The sequence below is a fragment of the Gekko japonicus genome, unplaced genomic scaffold, assembly GCF_001447785.1.
Source record: "Gekko japonicus isolate JY-2015 unplaced genomic scaffold, Gekko_japonicus_V1.1 scaffold2917, whole genome shotgun sequence".
In the NCBI taxonomy this organism is placed as follows: Eukaryota; Metazoa; Chordata; class Lepidosauria; order Squamata; family Gekkonidae; genus Gekko; species Gekko japonicus.
In genome coordinates this window covers 143,187-163,217 of record NW_015161496.1, presented here as the reverse complement: position 1 = coordinate 163,217, position 20,031 = coordinate 143,187, and the positions used below count along the sequence as shown (strand labels likewise).

At 43.2% G+C, this 20,031-nt stretch overlaps 2 protein-coding genes across 2 annotated transcripts in view; both read left to right on the top strand.

Moving 5' to 3' along the window:
* Nucleotides 1-9,456, top strand: part of RALA (v-ral simian leukemia viral oncogene homolog A (ras related)) — a 32,170-nt gene extending 22,714 nt beyond the window's left edge. Inside the window, exons 4-5 of the mRNA XM_015429192.1 lie at nucleotides 3,336-3,510; nucleotides 7,545-9,456. Coding sequence (XP_015284678.1) covers nucleotides 3,336-3,510; nucleotides 7,545-7,667 — 298 coding nt within the window. The 3' untranslated portion in view covers nucleotides 7,668-9,456. The remainder of the gene's footprint in view (nucleotides 1-3,335; nucleotides 3,511-7,544) is intronic.
* A 6,736-nt stretch (nucleotides 9,457-16,192) lies between these two features.
* Nucleotides 16,193-20,031, top strand: part of CDK13 (cyclin-dependent kinase 13) — a 57,007-nt gene continuing 53,168 nt past the window's right edge. The window contains exon 1 of the mRNA XM_015429190.1: nucleotides 16,193-16,210. Within this exon, the coding sequence (XP_015284676.1) occupies nucleotides 16,193-16,210 (18 nt within the window). The remainder of the gene's footprint in view (nucleotides 16,211-20,031) is intronic.

Here is a 20,031-nt window from a genome sequence, read left to right as displayed (position 1 = left end):
AGCAGGAGGAGGATTACAAATTTCTCTCTGCTCACCTGCCTATCAAGTTTTGTCATGGCTGAAGTGCCCAAAGGTAAGGACAAGCAAGTGCCTCACTCTGTCCCTAACTGATGAGGAAGGCAGGAGGCTAGATAGTATCATCTGCTACCATATGTCGCAAGGTATGGCATGTTACCAGTATTCTTAATGGGAGAAAATATCACCTGCACATGACCACCTGTCAAATGATGCAAGCAGGCCTCCACTGTTTTTCAGGATGAACCCAATCTGACCCTTTTGCATGAAGTGGGTTCTCTCCTGTAGGAAGAGGAGATAGAAACTATTTCATTATCTCAAAGGAGCCCATGGTTCTACTCCAAACACTTTACTTACTATCCCACAAGAAGAAGAAGGTCTTCATCCCATTCTTGACCTCAGTAGCATCAACGGGTAAATCGACCTGAAGAAGTTCATGATGGTGAGCCTAGTTCATTTCTATCTTCCTGTAGGACATGGCCACTACTGGTACAAGGCAGTGCTATTCAGCCTCACTGCTATGCTGAGGGTTTTCACTGTGGTTGCTGCACATATTCAGCATTGAGGGATTACAACCTTCATTTATAGCAGTCTGGCTTCTGATTCGACCTTCTTGTCTTTCCTTCCTTCATTACGTGGGAACTACTCTGCATATTCTGCTTTGCTAGGGTGAAGCAGGAGAATCCTCATCTGCACTCCACAAGAACAGTTCAATTCATTGGGGCATTTTTAGACTTCATCTGGGGGACAAGCGGCACCATTGTCAACATTACATTTCACTTTCTTTACAAACCAACGCAGAAAGTAAGGCCGTTTCAGGGGCTCACAGTGACCTCTAATGTCATGGTGCGTTTTGCAGGATTGCAGATGAGATCTGTATGGGGCCGGTCCAGCAAGAACCTCCGTCGGCAGGGCTCTCAAGAGAAAGTTTTCAAACACCCCACTTGCATGTTTATTACCTCTGATGGTGGACTTGCCATATTGAACCACAGTGCTCCCTTTGCCCTTGCAGACAGTTCAATTCATTGGGGCATTTTTAGACTTCATCTGGGGGACAAGCGGCACCATTGTCAACATTACATTTCACTTTCTTTACAAACCAACGCAGAAAGTAAGGCCGTTTCAGGGGCTCACAGTGACCTCTAATGTCATGGTGCGTTTTGCAGGATTGCGGATGAGATCTGTACGGGGCCGGTCCAGCAAGAACATGCGTCGGCAGGACTCGCAAGCGAAAGTTTTCAAACACCCCACTCGCATGTTTATTACCTCTGATAGTGGACTTGCCATATTGAACCACAGGGCTCCCTTTGCTCTGCCCTTGCAGTACTTACTGTGAGCTACTGGCACTAAAGTTGTGAGTGAGGGATTTGGCTACTGCATAAATCAGTTTGCTCTGGAGCCATCCTTCCTGAGCTAAGACAAAAATCTGTAAGCTGGGGGCTAAAAAACTATGAGCTAGCTCACACTAACTCAGCTTAGAGGGAACACTGCTCACAAGTGAGGCTTCCTTCTGGGGATTGGGGGCCCACTGTTGCAGGGAAACCATCAATCAACCTTCTTCTCCACTAGAAAGGAAGCTCTGTTATCAGTCACCGACAGCAGCTAGTCTACAAGTGACAGTTCCTTCCTTTCCAGGCTGCAGGGCAAAGTAGTATAGATGGTCAGACAACACAGCCGCCATGTATTACATCAGCAAAACATGGCAGAGCTTACTCTGTCACCCTCCTTCATACGGACTGCATCAACTTTGGTTTACCAAGTGCCTCCAGGTGGCAGGGGAAACATCCATTGTCTGCCCAACATTCCAGATCTCCTGTCACAAAACACAGCAGGATCCTGTACACAGACACTTGAACCTAGTGGGTGGGCAGATACAACTGCGCACCTATAACCTGATGTCATAAAAAACGGTTCTCCTGAATTCCGGGAAGCTTTCTATCATACAGTCCTATGAGTGTAGATGAAAGTAATTTTGCTTCTTAAAAGATGTGGGAACCATCCACTTGTCTTCTGACTTCCATCAAGAGTACACGCTCCTTCTCCATTGTCTAGAATTGGCATGCTTATCTCTTACAGCCCATCTGACTGTCATGTCCGCTTCTTAGCCTCTTGTACAGAGCCATTCAGTCTTCACTCAGCCCCTAGTGATGTAATTCAAGGCTCTTGTTCACCTACAGTTTCCAGTCAAGCATCCTGGGAGCGACACCTTGCCCTAACTCAGTTGATGGGCAAGCCATTGAAGCCCTTGGCCACGTGTGATCTACAGCTCCTCTTTGTAACAGCGTTGTTCCTAGACGCAGTCTGTTTGGCAAAGATGGCCAGTGAACTCTGCACTCCTTGCTTAGACCCTCCTTACCTATAAAATCAGCAATGATAAGGTGGCCCTTCACCCAGTTATCAGTTTTGTACATAAAGCTGATTTTGAGGTTGTATATGAACCAGGATTTTGTCCTTTGTCACTGTTCCCAGCTGCAGCCTCAGAAGCAAAGAGGGCTCTCCATTCTTTGGTTTGTGTGCTGCATAAAACTGCCTCCTTCAGACAAAACTCAGACCTCCTCTCATGCCAAAAAGAAGGGTGACAGTGTCCTTGCACTGCTTCAGTTACTGGATGACCGAGGCCATCAAGCCTGCTTTGAAGTGCCTTTCAGTCCTCTTCCTGGGACCTGGAGCTCATTCTGCCTGAGCTGTTGCCACATCTTTCATTTTTAGCAGGAGGAAATCTGGGGGTGATCGCACAGATTGTAGCACAATTTGGTATTCGACTGTTCCATTCATCTAATCCTCATTGTCTTGTCCTTCCCTTCCATTGTTCTGCAGGTAGATGTCTCTGTTCTTCACTGTTCCCACCGTGTCATTGTTGGCTCTGCACATATATCATGGCTCTGCATTCATGTTTGCTATCTTTGTCATGTCAAGCTGTTAATTTCTACACAACTCATCTCATTTCCTAAATTATCAGTTCGCCGTTTTGTAAATTCACCCAGTCCTGTATTTTTCTTTCTGCCATGTTGATTTGTTACCAAATCTGTATCTACAAAACCCAAATTCTTTTAAAATCCCTTCCTCCTTAGACCACGAAATTCTTAGCTGTTTTGTGTTATCAGGAGATAACCTGTTACTTGTCCCATATTTTCATTGTAATTCTCTGTTACTGTCTTATGTTCTCTGCTGTGGCGAGCAGTCATGTAACTTACTCTGTATACCAAGCGCAAAGTTGACAGTAAAATATACTTACTTACGTGAGACCATAATTTATGTTCTGATCAGAGAGGACTAAATTGCATGCATCTTAAATTTGTGTTTTTTCTTTTTTCTTCCAGAGAGCAAATTTTAAGAGTAAAAGAAGATGAAAATGTTCCATTTTTGCTAGTTGGTAACAAATCAGATTTGGAAGATAAAAGACAGGTTTCTGTAGAAGAAGCAAAAAACAGAGCTGATCAGTGGAATGTTAACTATGTGGAAACGTCTGCTAAAACACGGGCTAATGTTGACAAGGTACAACTGCAACTTTTCCAAACACATTTTTATGAACTTCTGGTATTGCTTTCACTTTTAAGTGCATCATTCTTGTCAGAGCTAGTGAACTATGTGGTGGTTTCCTCACAAATCACATATGAATGACTCCTGCAATGACTTACTCATGGATCACTCATCCTTCAAAATGAATATTTTGACATATATGAGTGACTGGTAAACATATATGAGTAACAGCAAGTTTCTTCTGTGTTCTGTGGACTTGATTTACTTTGTTTATGCCCCACCTTTGGACCCAGATCAGCTTGTGTTGCTCTCCTCTCCTTCATTTCATCTTATCAACCCTGTCAGGTAGGTTAGGCTGACAGTATAGTATACAAACTGGCCACGATCACCCAGCAGACTTCTACAGGAGAGTGAGGGTTTGAACCCGGGTCTCCCAGCTCCTAGTGCAGTGATCCCCAACCCTTTCCAGCCTGCGGGCACCTGTGGGCTTCTGACGCAGCATGGTGGGCACAGCCACAACATGGCTGCCGTAGGAGGCGGAGCCTTGTGCTGTGGTGGCAGCTGCTGCCAATCAGAAGCCTTGGTGGGCAAAAGCCCCGCTCACTTTCTGAAAATGCTTAGCAGGCACCAGGAAAGGTGTTGGCAGGTGCCAGAGCACCCATGGGTGCCACATTGGGGACCCCTGCCCTAGTCAGACACTCAAACCACTATGCCATGTTCATCTGTTATTCATTATTTCCATTTATGCTGATTGTTTGTGTCAGGTATGTGTGGTGTTAATCCTAATTTTGGAGTAGTTGGTGGCAGTTCTCCACAGGGTTGGTTCTGATTTTCTTCAGTCACAGGAAATATGACTGAAAGCATAAGCAAACTGGGCTGGAGCTGTGGACAAGGAACTAGTGGCTTTCAAGACCTGTCAGTTGCCCTGCAGTATTCAGATTCTTGAATAATTTGAGTGTACAGTACCCATGAAGAATATTGGTGCAATTGACTGGAAGTCTGGCTTTGAGGTACATAAGAGTGGGATTTAATCTCCTTATTCAGTGCTGGATGATTAATCAGGGACAAAGCTTTTTGTCTCATTTTTTAAAATTACAGATCTTTCGTATCGCCACAGTCTTGTGGTTTGATGTACTAGCTCTTGCCTTGAAGAAAATCTGCTGTTTGAATGTCAGAAGGTTAAGGGGCTTAGTGGCTTAATATGCAAACCTCTCCTTTCTGACCTACATATGGACCTGACTGCATAACAGGGAAGTCCTTTTTAAAAACTCACATGTGAGAAACTGGGTCAGCAAAATGTGACTTGGTTTAGTTACTCTGAATGTTGCAATGCTGTATTGTTACCAACTGTACTGTGGTAACCACTGTTTCCTAGAAGTTTGTTTTTTAACTGGTAACTGGAGCAACAAACAGGTTCTTTAGTCTCAAGTGTTTATTTCCGGTGTTTGTTTATTCTACTTATATCCTGCCCTCTCCGCTGAAGTAGGCTCAGGGCAGCTTGCATAAAATCTTAAAACACATAAAATACAAAATTAAAATCACAGTTGATCATGACAACTAGAGCCATCCTAAAATGCTGAGATGCTAGAGCTAATCTTAATAATAGTGAAATTATAATAGCGGATGCAACAGGAGATGTTAGAGTAGTCATCGGGAATTAACATAGTTGTGACTCAGCTTATTCTATCCAATTTTGCTGGCAGCTCACATTGCTGGTAATAAATTCAGGGGGTGGGCCTAACCAGTTAAGTGCGGCTCCTAATTAAAAGCCTGGTGGAAGAGCTTTGTCTGTAAAAGGTCCCGCAGGGCCCTGGTGTCTTCTGGGAGCTCATTCCACCAGTATGGAGCCGCTACTGAGCAGGCCCTGGTTGAGGCAAGCCTGACGTCTTTAGGGCCAGGGAGGGTCAGTGCCCTCTGGGGAACATATGGGGCTAGGCAGGTCGCTGGTCGGTATGCAGGTTGTTGGTCAGGTATGCAGGTCGCTGACCATATATGGCTTTAAAGGTAAGAACCAGCACCTTGAAGCGAATTCGGTGTGCTAGCGGCAGCCAGTGCAATGCTTTTAGCACAGGTTGGATGTGCTCCCACATGGGGAGACCCGTCAAAAGTCTGGCTGCAGCATTTTGCACGCTGTAGCTTCCAGATTTGCGCCAAGGGCAGCCCCATGTAGAGAGCGTTATAGTAGTCCAATCTCGAGGTGACTATCGTGCGGATCACTGTTGCTAGGTCATTGCATTTGAGGAAGGGAAACAACTGCCTAATCAGCCAAAGATGGTAAAAGGCCGACTTGGCAATGGCTTCTACCTGGGCCTCCATTGACAAGAAGGCATCTAGGAGCGCTCCCAAGCTCCTAACCTCCGGTGCTGGCACCAACGGCTCCCCATCGAAGGTTGGGAGTGGGATCCCTAACTCCGGACCACTCCGATTCAGGCACAGGACCTCCATCTTCATTGGATTCAATTTCAGTCAGCTCAGTCATGGCTTGTAACGCTAGGTCTGGATCTTCCAGTCTGGAGTCAGACTGGCCACCCAACATCAGATAGAGCTGGGTGTCATCTGCATACTGGTGACATCCCAGCCCATGCCTCCGGGCAATCTGGGCAAGGGGGCGCGTATATAGATGTTGAATAACATTGGGGAAAGGCAGACCCCTGGATCCCAGCATCAGTGAGGCGGTGTACCAGTAGCTGATGGTCGACTGTATTGAATGCTGCCAATAGCTCCAACAGCAACAGCACCGCTGATCCACCTCAATCCAGATGTCTCTGGAGGTCATCCGTAAGGGTGACCAGTGCAGTTTCCGTCCCATGGCCTGGGCAAAAACCAGACTGGAAAGGATCTAACATGGAGGTGTCACCCGTAAAGCTCTGCAGCTGTAACGCCTCCGCTCACATTCAATTTTTTTGCTCAAGTAGGGTAAATTGGAAACTGGCTGGTAGTTTGCCAATTTGGCTGGATCCAGAGATGGTTTTTTTAGGAGAGGGCGAACCACCGCTTCCTTGAGTGCTTTTGGGAAATGTCCCTTGGAGAGGGACTTGTTGATGATCTCCCTTAAGGCACCTTGGAACACCTTGGCCAGCTTTAGTTAGCCATGACAGCACGGATCGAGGTCGCAAGTGGTGGGGCGAACAGTTGAGAGCAATTATTCGACCTTCTCTAGGCTGATCGGACTGAAATAATCCAAAACCTGACTCGAAGATGCGCATGGAGCCTCGAGTTCACTCACTGTTTCACTTGTGGTGGGGAGATCACGGTGGAGCGACAAGACCTTATCTGCGAAGTAGCTCGCAAAAGCCTTACAGCCAATATCCAATTCTCTAACATTTGGTCTGTCCTGTGGCAGAGTAGTCAAGGACCTAATCGTTCTAAACAATTGGGCTGGGTGTGAGCTCGCAAACGCAATTGGGGCCGCATAATATTCTCTCTTGTTCAGGCTTGTATTAGACAGTCCTAGTTCACTCGGCATTTAAGCAAAACCATTCTGAACCATGCTTGTTTTTGTCACATGTAAGTAGTCTAGCAAGCTTCTCATTTGTAGGGTCACAATCTCCTGAGCTTTCATGGGGGTGTTACATTTTTACGAAGTATGCTTAGCCTACTTTTTTGTGCTTTATTGGATTCAAAATGGGCCGCAGGTATATATTCATAAATAGGTTAAAGGATTCTAAGACAGGTAGGCATTCTACATTCTATCACTTTCAGCAAATGGAGAAAGGTTTGTATGAGACCTTAACATGGACTTGGGCATGCCAAAATTAATATAGTATGGGGCTTCTGGGATTTAAATAACTGCACAGAGGGGTGGGTTCCATTCTGTAATTGCAGTACAGTGTTTTCGCAATCTAGAGAGACAGTTTGTGTTGTTCATGGTTTCTAAGGAATTATACTAGAGGAATAGGAAAAGAGTTTCAAAATTCCAGTCACCATGGGGGAAAGGAATGGGGGTAGACCCTCTGGCTTACGAATTAGTTAAAAATGCAGTTGGAGACCTGATGTCATGCAATATCATGTTCATGCGTGTGTACTGACATCTGTCTTGATCTTTCTAGGTATTTTTTGACTTGATGCGAGAAATTAGAGCAAGAAAGATGGAAGACAGCAAAGAGAAGAACGGGAAAAAGAAAAGAAAAAGCCTAGCCAAGAGGATCAGAGAAAGATGTTGCATTTTATAATCAAAGCTCCACATTCTTTTCCCTATTTTGACCATCCTAATAAAATCCATAACTTATAAAGCATGCCATTTGAAGGCTCCTATGACTGAAATTACTCTTAACAGTTTGGGAATTGTAGGGTACCACTTAAACTTGTACCACTTAAAGCATGAATTGGGACAGCACTGAAAGTATTTCACTGAAAGTTTTTAATGTGGCTTCAAGAGAAGCAGAATTCATCCCATTTCATAATTGGTTGCCTCTCATCATGGTTCTTCTGAATGTAGAGTATTTCCCATGGGCAGTCTGTCCTGAACTGTAAACAAAAACTTTTAACTTTCTATGGCTTCTCCTAAAGTGTACACTTTTATATCACCAAATCTTCACTTTTTGTCTTCTACTGCCTTGAAAACTACTGCGGTGGTCAAAAACTAAGCAAAGGTTTGTTTGTTTGTTTTTGCTATTATAAGATTATGCAAATTAGAGAAGAGAACTGGGCTTTGTTCTCTGATGCTTCTATCGGGAGTCATTTATACATGGAATTAGCTTAGGCAAGTAGTATGTAGACTCATATGAGGATATTTGAATATGCCTTAATTTAAAAAAAAAAAAAACCCTAAAAAAAATTGATGTAGTCACGGGTGTAGCTTCATTGTGATGCACTGAGGTGTCTGCATCATTCTCTGAAATTATATCCTTTAGGCTGGAGTGCAGTTTGTGAGTAACCTTGCAAACTCACGGTTTGCTAGCAGTATCTCTGGTCAGAAAAGTGTGCCATACTCTGGGTCGGGAAAGCAATCCAGAGCATACTGTTACCTTTGATTTAGTGAAGAGAGCTTAGACTTGAAAGGGCCAACATAACCCATGTACATGATTGGACACTTAGATTTAAAAGTGAAGAGGGTGGTAGAGCACACTTCATTCTGAACGGAACGTGTCTGTCTTAACGTGCACACATTCTGAACCTGTCCTCTGGCAATTACTGAATGCCTAGACACTTGGGAAGATTATTTCTCCAGGACTGGATATGCAGTGTGAATTTTCAGTCTTCGGAAATGAGGTCGTCTTTGGGATGTCTGGGAACTTCTGACCGTTTCCCTTCCTTATGATCCTCATTCTAAGCCTTTGAGAACATGGTGTAGTGATGCTAAAACCGTTATCTGTTCATTTCTTAGTGGGAAAAAGCTTTTTGGCTACTTCTTGCTAGCTGATATTGAACAATCAGTCCTACTTAGCACTACAGAAAGATTTACAGTGTGCTTCCAGTACTTCTCATCAAGACATTGAAAATAGGTTGTCATCAAAACTCCAATGCATTTGAAAATACTAGCACAATGTTAGTATGTGGAATTGAGCTAAAGATGTTAGTATCTTTTGAGGCTTTGAAGCCTTTTTGGAGGAAAGTTGGATCAGTTCCAAATAAACTTTTTATATACCTGTGTAAACTTAAACTGACAGTTGAAAGTGTGTCTGAGTAAACTAGACAACACGTGTATGTAACATGCTAACAAGTAGACGTTAGGAACGTGGCTCTCTAGAAAACACTCTTTGTTAATATAAGGAATTTTTTTGTATGTACATTCTCCAGTAGATGCTACCATGTGCGGAATTAGTTTCTTGATGTGCCTGGCCAAGCAGGTTGGTCCTCATTTTAGTGTGTATCCATTTCCAGTCTATTTAACCAGGGAGTTTAACCACTAACATTGTGATGTTGTTTGTGTAATGGGAACCAAGGTGTTATGAAGCCAATGGACACACAGAAATAATTGTCATAGGCTGATGCCTTATCAGATTCTTTTTATTTGCTATTTGAGCCATTGACTATGAATAAACTTTCATTTTTAAAAAAATGCTTGTGGAATGCTGATTACAAAAAATAACGTTTCCATTCTAGTAGAACAACTTTACCTTTTCTGTCAAACTTGTCCAGTGCATAAATTGTATTGAATCTCGTAGCTGCAAGGCTGTATGGCAGGGGCTGTACCACTGGTTCTTCAGAGAGGGAGGCCCTTAACTGTCAGTTTGTCTGTAGAAACTAGTATTTCATTTGTATCCCACTTTTCACCCTAGTGAGGACCAAGAGTGACTTACAACATTCTCCCTTCCTGTCCTTTATATCCTCACAACAGCCCTGTGAGGTAGTCAGGCTATAAGTAATATGTGCTTACACTTGGCAGAATGCTCTGCAAACAGTTGTTACCCTGTACAGCTCCTTGCTTTTGCCTGAGGCCCCTTCTTGACACTTTTCCCAGCCAGAACAACTGAATTTCATTCCAACATCACAACTGAAACCAATTGCAAACTAAACTGTAATCTATACAAATGCACCCTAATTTCCACTGGATTTTTAGTGCAGAATGTGCTGCAGACCTTGGTTAAAAAAAAAGCATAAGGTAAAACAGTGGCCTAGATGCTTTGTTGCTACAGTGGCCCTGGGAATAGAGTGGTGGTGTTAAGTGTATCATACTGGTATAGTGTTACGAACTATATGAAACAAATGTTTTAATCACACCTATTTTAGGCAGAATTATGACATTGTAAAAGAGTATTATGCACGGTTTCAATGCTAAATAAGGAATGCTTCCCCCACCTACCCAGTGGACATGGATTCTGCAATTGCTCCTGGGTGTAGTATAGACTATTGACATTCACAGGAGCAGAAAGATGCCCCTGGCTGAACATGGATTCACTTGCACATATGTGACCCTTCAAACCTACATGTTCAACCAGGCTTTGCTTAAATCAACCTTCTTGCTAAATAGACCATTCCTATGTTACAAACCAGTGTGTAGTAGGCACTGCCTATGACCATGACAAAACTGTTTCTGATGCAAATGATATGGCTGGCACATTATGCTCATGAGCTGCTCTGACCGCTCATGGTCTTTGACCAAAAGAGTTCAGGGTCCCCTTATCTCTATCCCTTGTAAAACAATTGGGTTTTACTGATGAAGGAAATGAGAGTAAATGGGGGGCAGGTTTAAAACAAGGAAAGAGCGCATAGTACTGGGAGACAGTGTATCAAGATTCATAACTCCAGCCGCTTTGTAATACAAGACCCAGTCTGGGAGCGCTAAACCTCCTCTGTTTTCTTTCTTGAAGATATTTTAACTTTATCCTCGGTCTTTTCTGTTATGAGTTGGATAAGGGAGTGGATCGTACAGGAAGATAAAAGAATACTGAGTCTGGAGGGGCATAACTTACAGATGGGGTGGCATTTTTATTTATGGTATAGTAAACCACCCCTTTCTACGACCTTTAAGCAACATACGATTCGGGCAGCACTTTATAAAATTTGGGAGGAAATAAAAGTGAAACAATATACAAAAATTCCTCGATGGCTCTCGCCTATAGAGACCTTTGCAGTTCCATCACTTTATACCAAGTACCCAAATTGGAGATATGAAGATATTTTAGATTCTAAGGGAGTAATACTTTCGGATAGACTCCTAAAAGAACAAGGGACTAACCTAACATGGTGGGAAAAAAATCAAATGATGTCAAGATGGTCAAGAGAAGATAAACAAGTGGGTATATATGAGTCGAAAACGGAGCTCGATAAGATCTGGTTAGGTACAAAAGAAAAGTTTATTAAAAAAGCCTACAATTTTTGGCTAGAATGGAAAATGGATGACGAACAGGTGAAACCATCGATGTTAGCCTGGATGTGAGATATAGGCTATCCTATAAATTTTGAACAATGGGATAAAATTTGGATGAGAAATATAAAGATGGTTAGATCGAGTGCTTTGAAAGAAAATGTAGTAAAGATGTTTTATAGGTGGCATATCTCCCCCGCCAGATTGAATAAATTTAATGAATTAGGAAAGTATTGTTGGAAATGCAAACATAGCATTGGCACGTTTTACCACATGTGGTGGTCATGCTTGAAAGTTAAAAAATATTGGCGGCTAGTGAAAGAAATGCTGGATAATAGGTAAATACATTCCTATGACCCCAGAATGCTTTTTGTTAAATGTGATACTTGATACTTTTCTGAAAAAGATATATTTAATAATGCAACTCTTGACAGCAGCGAGAATTGTACTGGCCAAGAAATGGAAGGAGGAGAATATTCCTTCCAAAGAGGAGATTATTTGTAAAGTATTCGAAATAGCAGAGTTGGGAAAACTAACTTGTGTTATTGAAGAAAAGAGTGAGGAGAAATTTGAAAAGTATTGGTTAAATTTTTATAACTGGTTGCAAAGTTTGGTTTAAATTAACTGATTATGGCAAATGGTAGAGTGCATGGGATTTTTATTTTAAATGATTTGAGGATATCTGCAAAAATAAATTACGGTCTAGAGCTGTTTATGTTTTTTCTTTTTCTGTATATAAAATGTGGAAAATTTAATAAATAAAATATTTTTTTAAAAAAAGATTCATAACTCCACTTGCATCTTGGAAGCTCCCCTTTAAATCACAGCTTCATACGATGCTATATTTCTAATATTCTGAAGATTTTTAAAATCTAGATTCCCCATTGATGAAGGAGAAAATTAGAATAGAAACACCCACGCTGTGGGACAAATGACACTGCTGAAAGAAGTGAACAGCAGCATGGCTACCCTGATCTTGTCAGAGCTTGGAAGCCAAGCAAGGGTCGGCCATAATTACTACTTGGATGGGAGACCACCAAGGAAGACTAGGGCTGCTAAGCAGAGGAAGCCAGTGGCAAACCACCTCTGATCATCTCTTGCCTTCCAACCCCATGGTCCTCGGAGGTCACCATGAGTTGGTTGCGACTTGAAGGCACACAATAATTAAGAAGTAAATTCCATTTATAAGTAAACTCCATTAACTGTTCAGGCAATTCTAAACCTTTTAGAGTGCTTAAAGACAGGGCTATTTTTGGGCAGGAACGCACAGGAACGGAGTTCCGGCTGTCTCCCGAGTTGGCCACACCTGGCAGGAACTCATTAGCATAATAGGCCACACCCAACAGTAGAAACTCATTAGGATTGGCTACATTAGGGGTGTGTGGCCTAACATGCAAAGGAGTTCCTGCTCCAAAAAAAGCCCTGGGTTTTGACAACAAACAAGGTAAACAGAATAAGAAGCAAAAGGTGGGTGTGGCCGGATGACCACACTTCTGGTAACATGGGGTGTGACCTAATATGCTAATGAGCAGTGCTGTCAAGGGTGTGGCCTAATATGCTAATGAGTTCCTGCTGGGCTTTTTCTACAAAAAAAAGCCCTGCTTAAAGATATTGCACCAAAACATGGCTACTACATTAATTTGGATCTAGTTCAATGTATTATGCTTATTGTAGAGCAGAATGAAATGAAATTGTTCCTGTGGAGAAGTGAAAATGAATTATGGCCTGACTTCCTGGTTCAGTGCCTGTGGGTTGAGAGACCTTGTTCTGCGCATCTGAACAGACATCGATTAATGCTGCTGGAAATCCAGAAACCATATAGTGGACATAGGTGTACACACAGAGTGACAAACTTGGGCTTAATCCCTCGGATTTTAAACAAATTTAGTAAGACAAGACCTTGTGCTCCATAATTCTACGGCGATAGCGTGCTGTTGTTTGGATTCAGGAGTCACATCAATGGATTACTGAAGATCAGTGTGCTTTTCTAGCCTGTGGCATACATCAGTGCTATCAGGTCCCAAAAGAGATTGTTGTGAAAGAGGTCTCCAGGGTTTGGCAGGAATTCATTAGGTTAGATCCAATTTCCTTTCCTCCCTCCTTCCACTACAGCCCACAGATCTCCTCAAAAGGCTGCTCCTGGAGGAAGGGCTCTGGATAGATGGATGGGGGTGGGTGGGTTGTAGGGTCACTTTTGAAAGGAAGTATAATTTATAACTCTTGCTGAAACTAAAATACAGTGCCATCTGCTGGCTATGATAACTTATAACTGCCCGGATACCCTTTGCTGAGGAATATCAGAATTAACGTACTGGAATTAGGTTAGATCCAGCTTTGATAGACAACTGTTAAATATCTACTTGTGTTACAAAGAAACCCATAATCATCTGCTTGCCTGTGCCAAATAACTGTTCCAAGCAGTTGGGCAAGAATTTTTTTTATAAACCACAAGAAATGCTTTGCCTGTTAGGTTGTTTACCAATTTTGGCAGAGAATTTAAAGGCACAGCACGAGTCTCATCAGCAGCATGTTACCTTAAGTGAGTCTGTCATCAAGATCTCATTTCAGCTTGTCTTGCTGAAGCCCCATAGCATATTTCCTTGGGCCAGTTAAAAGAAAAACGAGGCCGCCTTTCTGTTTTTGTTGTTCAGTCGCACAGTCGAGTCCGACTCTTTGCAACCCCATGGACCACATCATGCCAGGCCCTCCTGTCTTCCGCCGTCCTCTGAAGTTTGCTCAATTTCATGTTCATTGCATCTATGACACTGTCTAACCATCTCATCCTTTGCCGTCCCCGTGTTCTTTGACCTTCAGTCTTTCCCAGCATCAGGGTCTTCTCCAGTGAGTGCTCCTCATTTGGTGGCCAAAGTATTTGAGCTTCAGCTTCAGTATCTGGCCTTCCAGTGAACAGTCAGGGTTGATTTCTTTTAGGATTGACTGATTTGATCTTCTTGCAGTCCAAGGGACTCTCAAGAGTCTTCTCCAGCACCATAATTATTCTTCGGCACTTGGCCTTCCTTATACTCCAACTGTCACAGCCATACATGACTACTGGGAATACCGTTGCTTTGACCATACGGACTTTGGTTGGCAGGGTGATGTCTCTACTTTTTATCATGCTGTCAAGGTTTGCTATTGCTTTCCTCCCAAGGAACAGGCGTCTTTTAATTGCATGGCTGCAATCACTGTCTGCAGTGATCTTGGATCCCAGGAACATGAAGTCTGTCACTGCTTCCACGACTTCTCCTCCTATTTGCCAAGGAGTGATGGGGCCAGATGCCATGATCTTGGGTTTTTTGAAGTTAAGTTTCAAGCCAACCTTTGCGCTCTCTTTTACTCTCAGCAAGAGCCTCTTTAGGTCTGTTTCTTTCTGTTACAAAACCTTAATTGTATGCATGTTTCTTTGCCCCAGTTTCCCCCTAATGTCATCTGTTTTGAACATGGAGGACTTCGGTAATCCTACTTTGGGGCATGGTGGCTCTAGGATCCTACCACGGTCAGGAAAAGAGCTGAGTGCAGTGGCATGTTAGTCTGTGCTTGAAAGAGAGAGTCTGAAGTTTCACTATATGCATAAGCTCTTTAATAGTCCTAAATATGCGACCATTTGGATACAACTTGGATAACAGTGAATGTGTTCTCCTGCCAAAAGTAGACCTGGTTTGATTTCTTCCAACCCTCTACTAGAAAACATGCTTAAAATTTGGGACAAATACAGGAAAATCTTAGCTCCAGGTATTTCTCCTGTAATGACTTTTATTAATCAGGACTGGTTCCCACCAGGGAAGGATTTAAGTGAATTTAGAGAATGGAGATATTCTGGTTTGTTGATGATTATTAATTGGATTAAAGATGGGAGCAATCTTGGATAAACCCATAGCGGAAGAAAGATTTGGAATTAAGATCTCTTGGTTTAGATATTTTCAGTTGAAAAATCTGATCACTAATCTGATCAGGTCCAAGGATCTGCTCCGACCACTAATCCCGTTTGAAGACTTAATTTGGAATGGGAATGACGGTAAACAAGGTATGATTTCTGGCAATATATAAAGACCCTTTGCCATACCAAAAAAAAAAAAATGATCTGATTCACTGAAAATGGCCTTTTTGGAATCCAATTGGAAACAAATTTGGAATTCCCCCTCCAACAAATTCTGCTGTTGGAATATTAAACTTCAATTTTACAAGTTGTTATCTAATTGGTATTTAACACCACACTCATCAAACCTGATGAACAAGTCTTTGAGCCCACTATGTTGGAGATCCTGGAAGCAGGAAGGTACTGTTTTACATATGTGGTGGAATGCCATCTGGTCCAGAACCTTTGGAAGGTGGTTCATAAGGTGATATCCAACATGATGAGTCTTTCATTGCCTTATTCTCTGGAATTTTTGTGATTGGATTTTTTGAGTGATTTTTGCTTGATAAAAATACCAAATTTCTTGTCTCTACATTGGTTGCTTCTGCTTGCTTGGTCATTGCCAGGAAATGGAAATCCTTCACAGGACCCCTGCTCAAAAAATGATACCACAAAATCTGGGAACAATTTTTGATGGGTAGGATTATGCATAATCCATTTTTGGGGATTTATGTATGATAGTTCCTTTATTTGAATATGACAAAATATGGAAACCAGTCTTAGAATTTCTATGTGGGAGCGGTGGCGCAGGCAGTTAAAGCCTGCAAAAAGTAATCTATCACAGAACAGCCTTAACAGCTGTTCGAGTCCCACCGTGGCCAGGGTGAGCTCCCGGCCCATGTCCCAGCTCCCGCCCACCCAGCGGTTCAAAAGCCCTTAAGGCAAATAGATAAATGGGTACCCACTCCTAGAGTGGGGGGGCACCCTACCCTTCCTCCAATAAAATAAAATAAAAATTGGAGTGCAGCGGCAGTGGCTGAGTGGTTGGATGGCGGTGCAAACGGCGAGCGGCAATCCGGCAGGAAAAGAACATGGCGGCAACTCGGATGGTAATTGGCCTGGGCGACGTGGTGATGTGACGGTCGGAGCCTGTGGGACGGAGACCTATGATTGCGGCATCGCGCGGCCGTGCGCCGTACAGACCACCTTAAAAGAGCCAATGTGCAGAGAGAGAGACCTCCGCCGAAGACGCCATCGCCCGGACACAGCAAAAAGAACCCGTCACAAAAAGAACACAGAAGAAGACCATTGCTGCGTAGGTGCCTGGTAAGGCATTCATCCTCCCCCTTGCATTGTGGCCCTAGCTAGGAAATTAAATGTCTATGTAAAACCGCTCCGAGCCTCCGGGAAGGAGCAGTATAGAAGTCTAATATGTATGTATGTATGTATGTATGTATGTATGTATGTGCTACGGATATAATTTCCTTCGATACAGTTTAGATGGTTGGTCATTGTGATTTTCGATTCTGTAACAAATTGTTTATATTAATATTTTTTTTAAAATTAAATGCTTTAGAAGTTAACATTACTTTTTTTTAGGAGCCAGGCCAAAACCTTTCTTTTAAACTAGGCTTTTAACCAAAAGTTTTTATCCTTTTAGCTCTCTTTAGTTCTTGCTTCTAGCCTGAGGACTGTTTTATGGATATTTTTCAGCAGCTCAATGGTTGTTTAATGCTGTTTTATTATTATGGGTTGTATTTTTAACATTGTTAACTGATGTCTTTTATTAAAAATTTTTTAAAAAATATAACACTGACCGTGTTTAAGTACTGCAAAAATAAATGAGCCATGTACATGTTCTTGTATCCATGTAGCACAGCACTACATAAATTTACCTGCAGGGTAATCTCATTGAGTGTGCTTGGCAACCCTGTGGACTGTGCCTGTTCTCTTTGGAGAATACCTGTTTGTGAAAAGGATCATCTGTGAGAAACTCCCTGTCCTAGAACATGGCTTGGGTGAAAAGGCAACATTTTAATTCATAAATAATTGAGTCTCCCTTCCTTAGACATGACCAGACCTGTCAGCAACAGCTTACAGTAGAACACCTGGACATACTTTCAGTGTTATCAATGGTACATCAAATCACTCTCCAAACATATATAGACCTCAAAGTACATAGCTGGAGCAATTATAAATGCATAGAGCAGCAATTCTGTCTTCCTGTAGGATATCATTGAAATTGTTCCCTGGTACGTAGTTCACTAGTAAGAAAAAATTTGTTGTGCACAAATTCCTATTACTGCCAAGACAAAAAAATACTTTAAAAATTGCCTTTTGTATAGGAACCTGGAGTCTAGCCAGAGAAGTGGAAAGTATACATCAGATATCAATCACAATCAGGTTAAAGCACAGCATTCTGCATCTCTCTCTATATAACCACCCTGAGATTTTATGTGGCTAACTGCAGTTGCTTTAAATGGCCAGCTGTACACAAACATGTAATTTCAAGGATTTGTTTCTTGAGCATTTTAATAACCTATTTTATGAGAGCTTTTTAAATCTTAACTTTCCTTATCAGAGAACCTAATATGTGCTTTAATGAGTCAATACCTAGCTAACCGATTTAAGCTCTAATTAACCTCTATTATCTTCCAGCATTGTAAGTGCTGTCAACAAGGTTGGGCAAGATGAAAGATCCTGCTGCTTGCACTTCACACTGTAACTGGCAGAGAACAACAACCAACAAGTTAGGTTTTCATTTCAAAACAAGGATGTTTGTAAATCCAGCTTGTTATAGATGTCAAAAGCTTGAACCTATATTCAGCTCTACATGTTTGGAAACTGACAGAAAATGGATTGTTTCACAATATGCCATTTTGGGGGACTAGGTCTTCATTTGGCTAGTTTTCTTAAGGCAAAACCACAAATTGTGGCACCTTGGAAACAGATTCACGTGGGTGGCCTGAAGCAAAAGAACAAAGTTTGAGTCCAGTGATGCCTTTAAGACCAACAAAGTTTTATTCAAGGGATAAGCTTTCATGTGCCTGCATGTGGCCCTCTGTGAGCTGCTGAGTGTGCAGATGCTGACTTCTAAGCTGGAATGTTTCAAACCATACCATGCTGAGTTGAAAGAAGTGATATGCTTAACCAGAGCCAAATTCGAGTCCAGTAGCACCTTATCAGACAAAGGGGGCTTTGACTCTTGAAAGTCATATCCAGAAAATCTTGTCGGTCTCTACAGTGCTACTGGACTTGAAGTTGAAGTAGAATTTGAAGTTCTACAGCAGATCAACATGGCTACCCTAGTAAACTGTACTGGTCCAAGACCCAAGACCGACAGTGCATAGAGCCAGTTTGGTGTAGTGGTTAAGTGCATGGACTCTAATCTGGGAGAACCGGGTTTGATTCCCCACTCCTCCACTTGCACCAGGCTGGATGACCTTGGGCAAGCCGCAGTTCTGATAAGAGGTGTTCTTGAAAAAGAACAGTTTCTGTCAGAGCTCTCTCCGCCTCACCTACCTCACAGGGTGTCTGTTGTGGGGAGGGGAAGGGAAAGGAGTTTGTAAGCCGCTCTGAAACTCCTTCGGGTAGTGAAGGGCAGGCATAAATCCAATCTCTTCTCTTTTTCTAGGTGACTGCACTATTTATATCATGCTTTTTTCCTGTTTATGACTCTGGTTGTGAAAACAGTAATCCAGAAGTAAGTAACATTCTGCTTTTTATGGAAGTGTCTAACTGGCTCATATTAATCAAAGACACAGGGTTGAATTCAAAGTTCATTTTCTATTGTGTTAATGGAAAGGAGCTTTTCTGCCCCCCCCTCCTCCTCAAAACCACTAAAGTCTCCAAAATGGTTCCCTGTCCCCCAGGAGCAGCATTTCAGGGAGAGTAGCATATTGCAAGTGAAGCCTCTGTCATTGTTGCATCTGTGAAATTAAAGGAGCCCTGTCCTAAAGCATTTAAAAGAGCGAGAGCCCCCCCCCCAAAAAAAAAACTTGTGACACCTTAAATCCCAACACAGTTTATTCCTGTGCCAATTTTCAAAATGGCTGGATAAAATCTTTGTTAGCTTTCAAAGCGCCAAAAGAATTCTGTTCATTTTTTGCTGCAACAGACTAACACGGCTAACTCCACTGGGGGCTAAGCACCCCCAAATAAATTAAAACATTTAGCCTTGTCGGTTTTATCTAAGTGTTAACATTCTTTTTTTCTACCGGTTCCAGAAAGCCATATTATTCAAAGGGGTGGGGGAATCCAAAAGTCATCTTTAAAAAACTAACGTCATTTTAACAGGCCTTAATTTTTAAAAAATAATGGCATCAACGTCTATTTCATTCCTGTTTCCACCGCTCTTTCCACGTACATGGAGGACTCCGTTCAGCCGGAACCGGAATTTCCGTGAGAGTCATCAAGCGTGAGGCAGCGACCTAAACGAGTAAGGCTAGGACAGGAAGTCACCTTCAAACTTCCGGTATAGAGTGGGCAGGGGAGAGAGCGCGAGACCTCAGGGAACCTCGCGAGATGCGGCGGGCTCCGCTCGGGGCAGGAGCGCGGCGAGGCCTCCAGCTCGGAGATAGGGCCCTCTCTGCTTACCTCAGCGCGGCCGCGCACGCGCAGTCCCGACAGCCGCGCCGGCCGTCTTCCTGCGCTCGATCTCCGTGTGAGAGGGAGACGGTTCGACGGGCGCTTCCCCCCCCCTTCTCTCTCTCTCCCCCCCCCTCCTCCTCACCTTCGGATCGCGAGGAGAAGACGGCGGAGCGGCGGCCGGGAGGAGCGGCGGCGCGGCGGGGACGAGCCCAGGCGACGCGGGCGGCCGCTCAGTGACGGGAGGCGCGCAGGCCGCAGTCGGGGCCCGGCCGGGCGATGGGGCGCGTTTGTGTCAGGCGGCGAGGCGGCCTCCGGAGCCGGGGGTAGGCCGGGCGGAGCG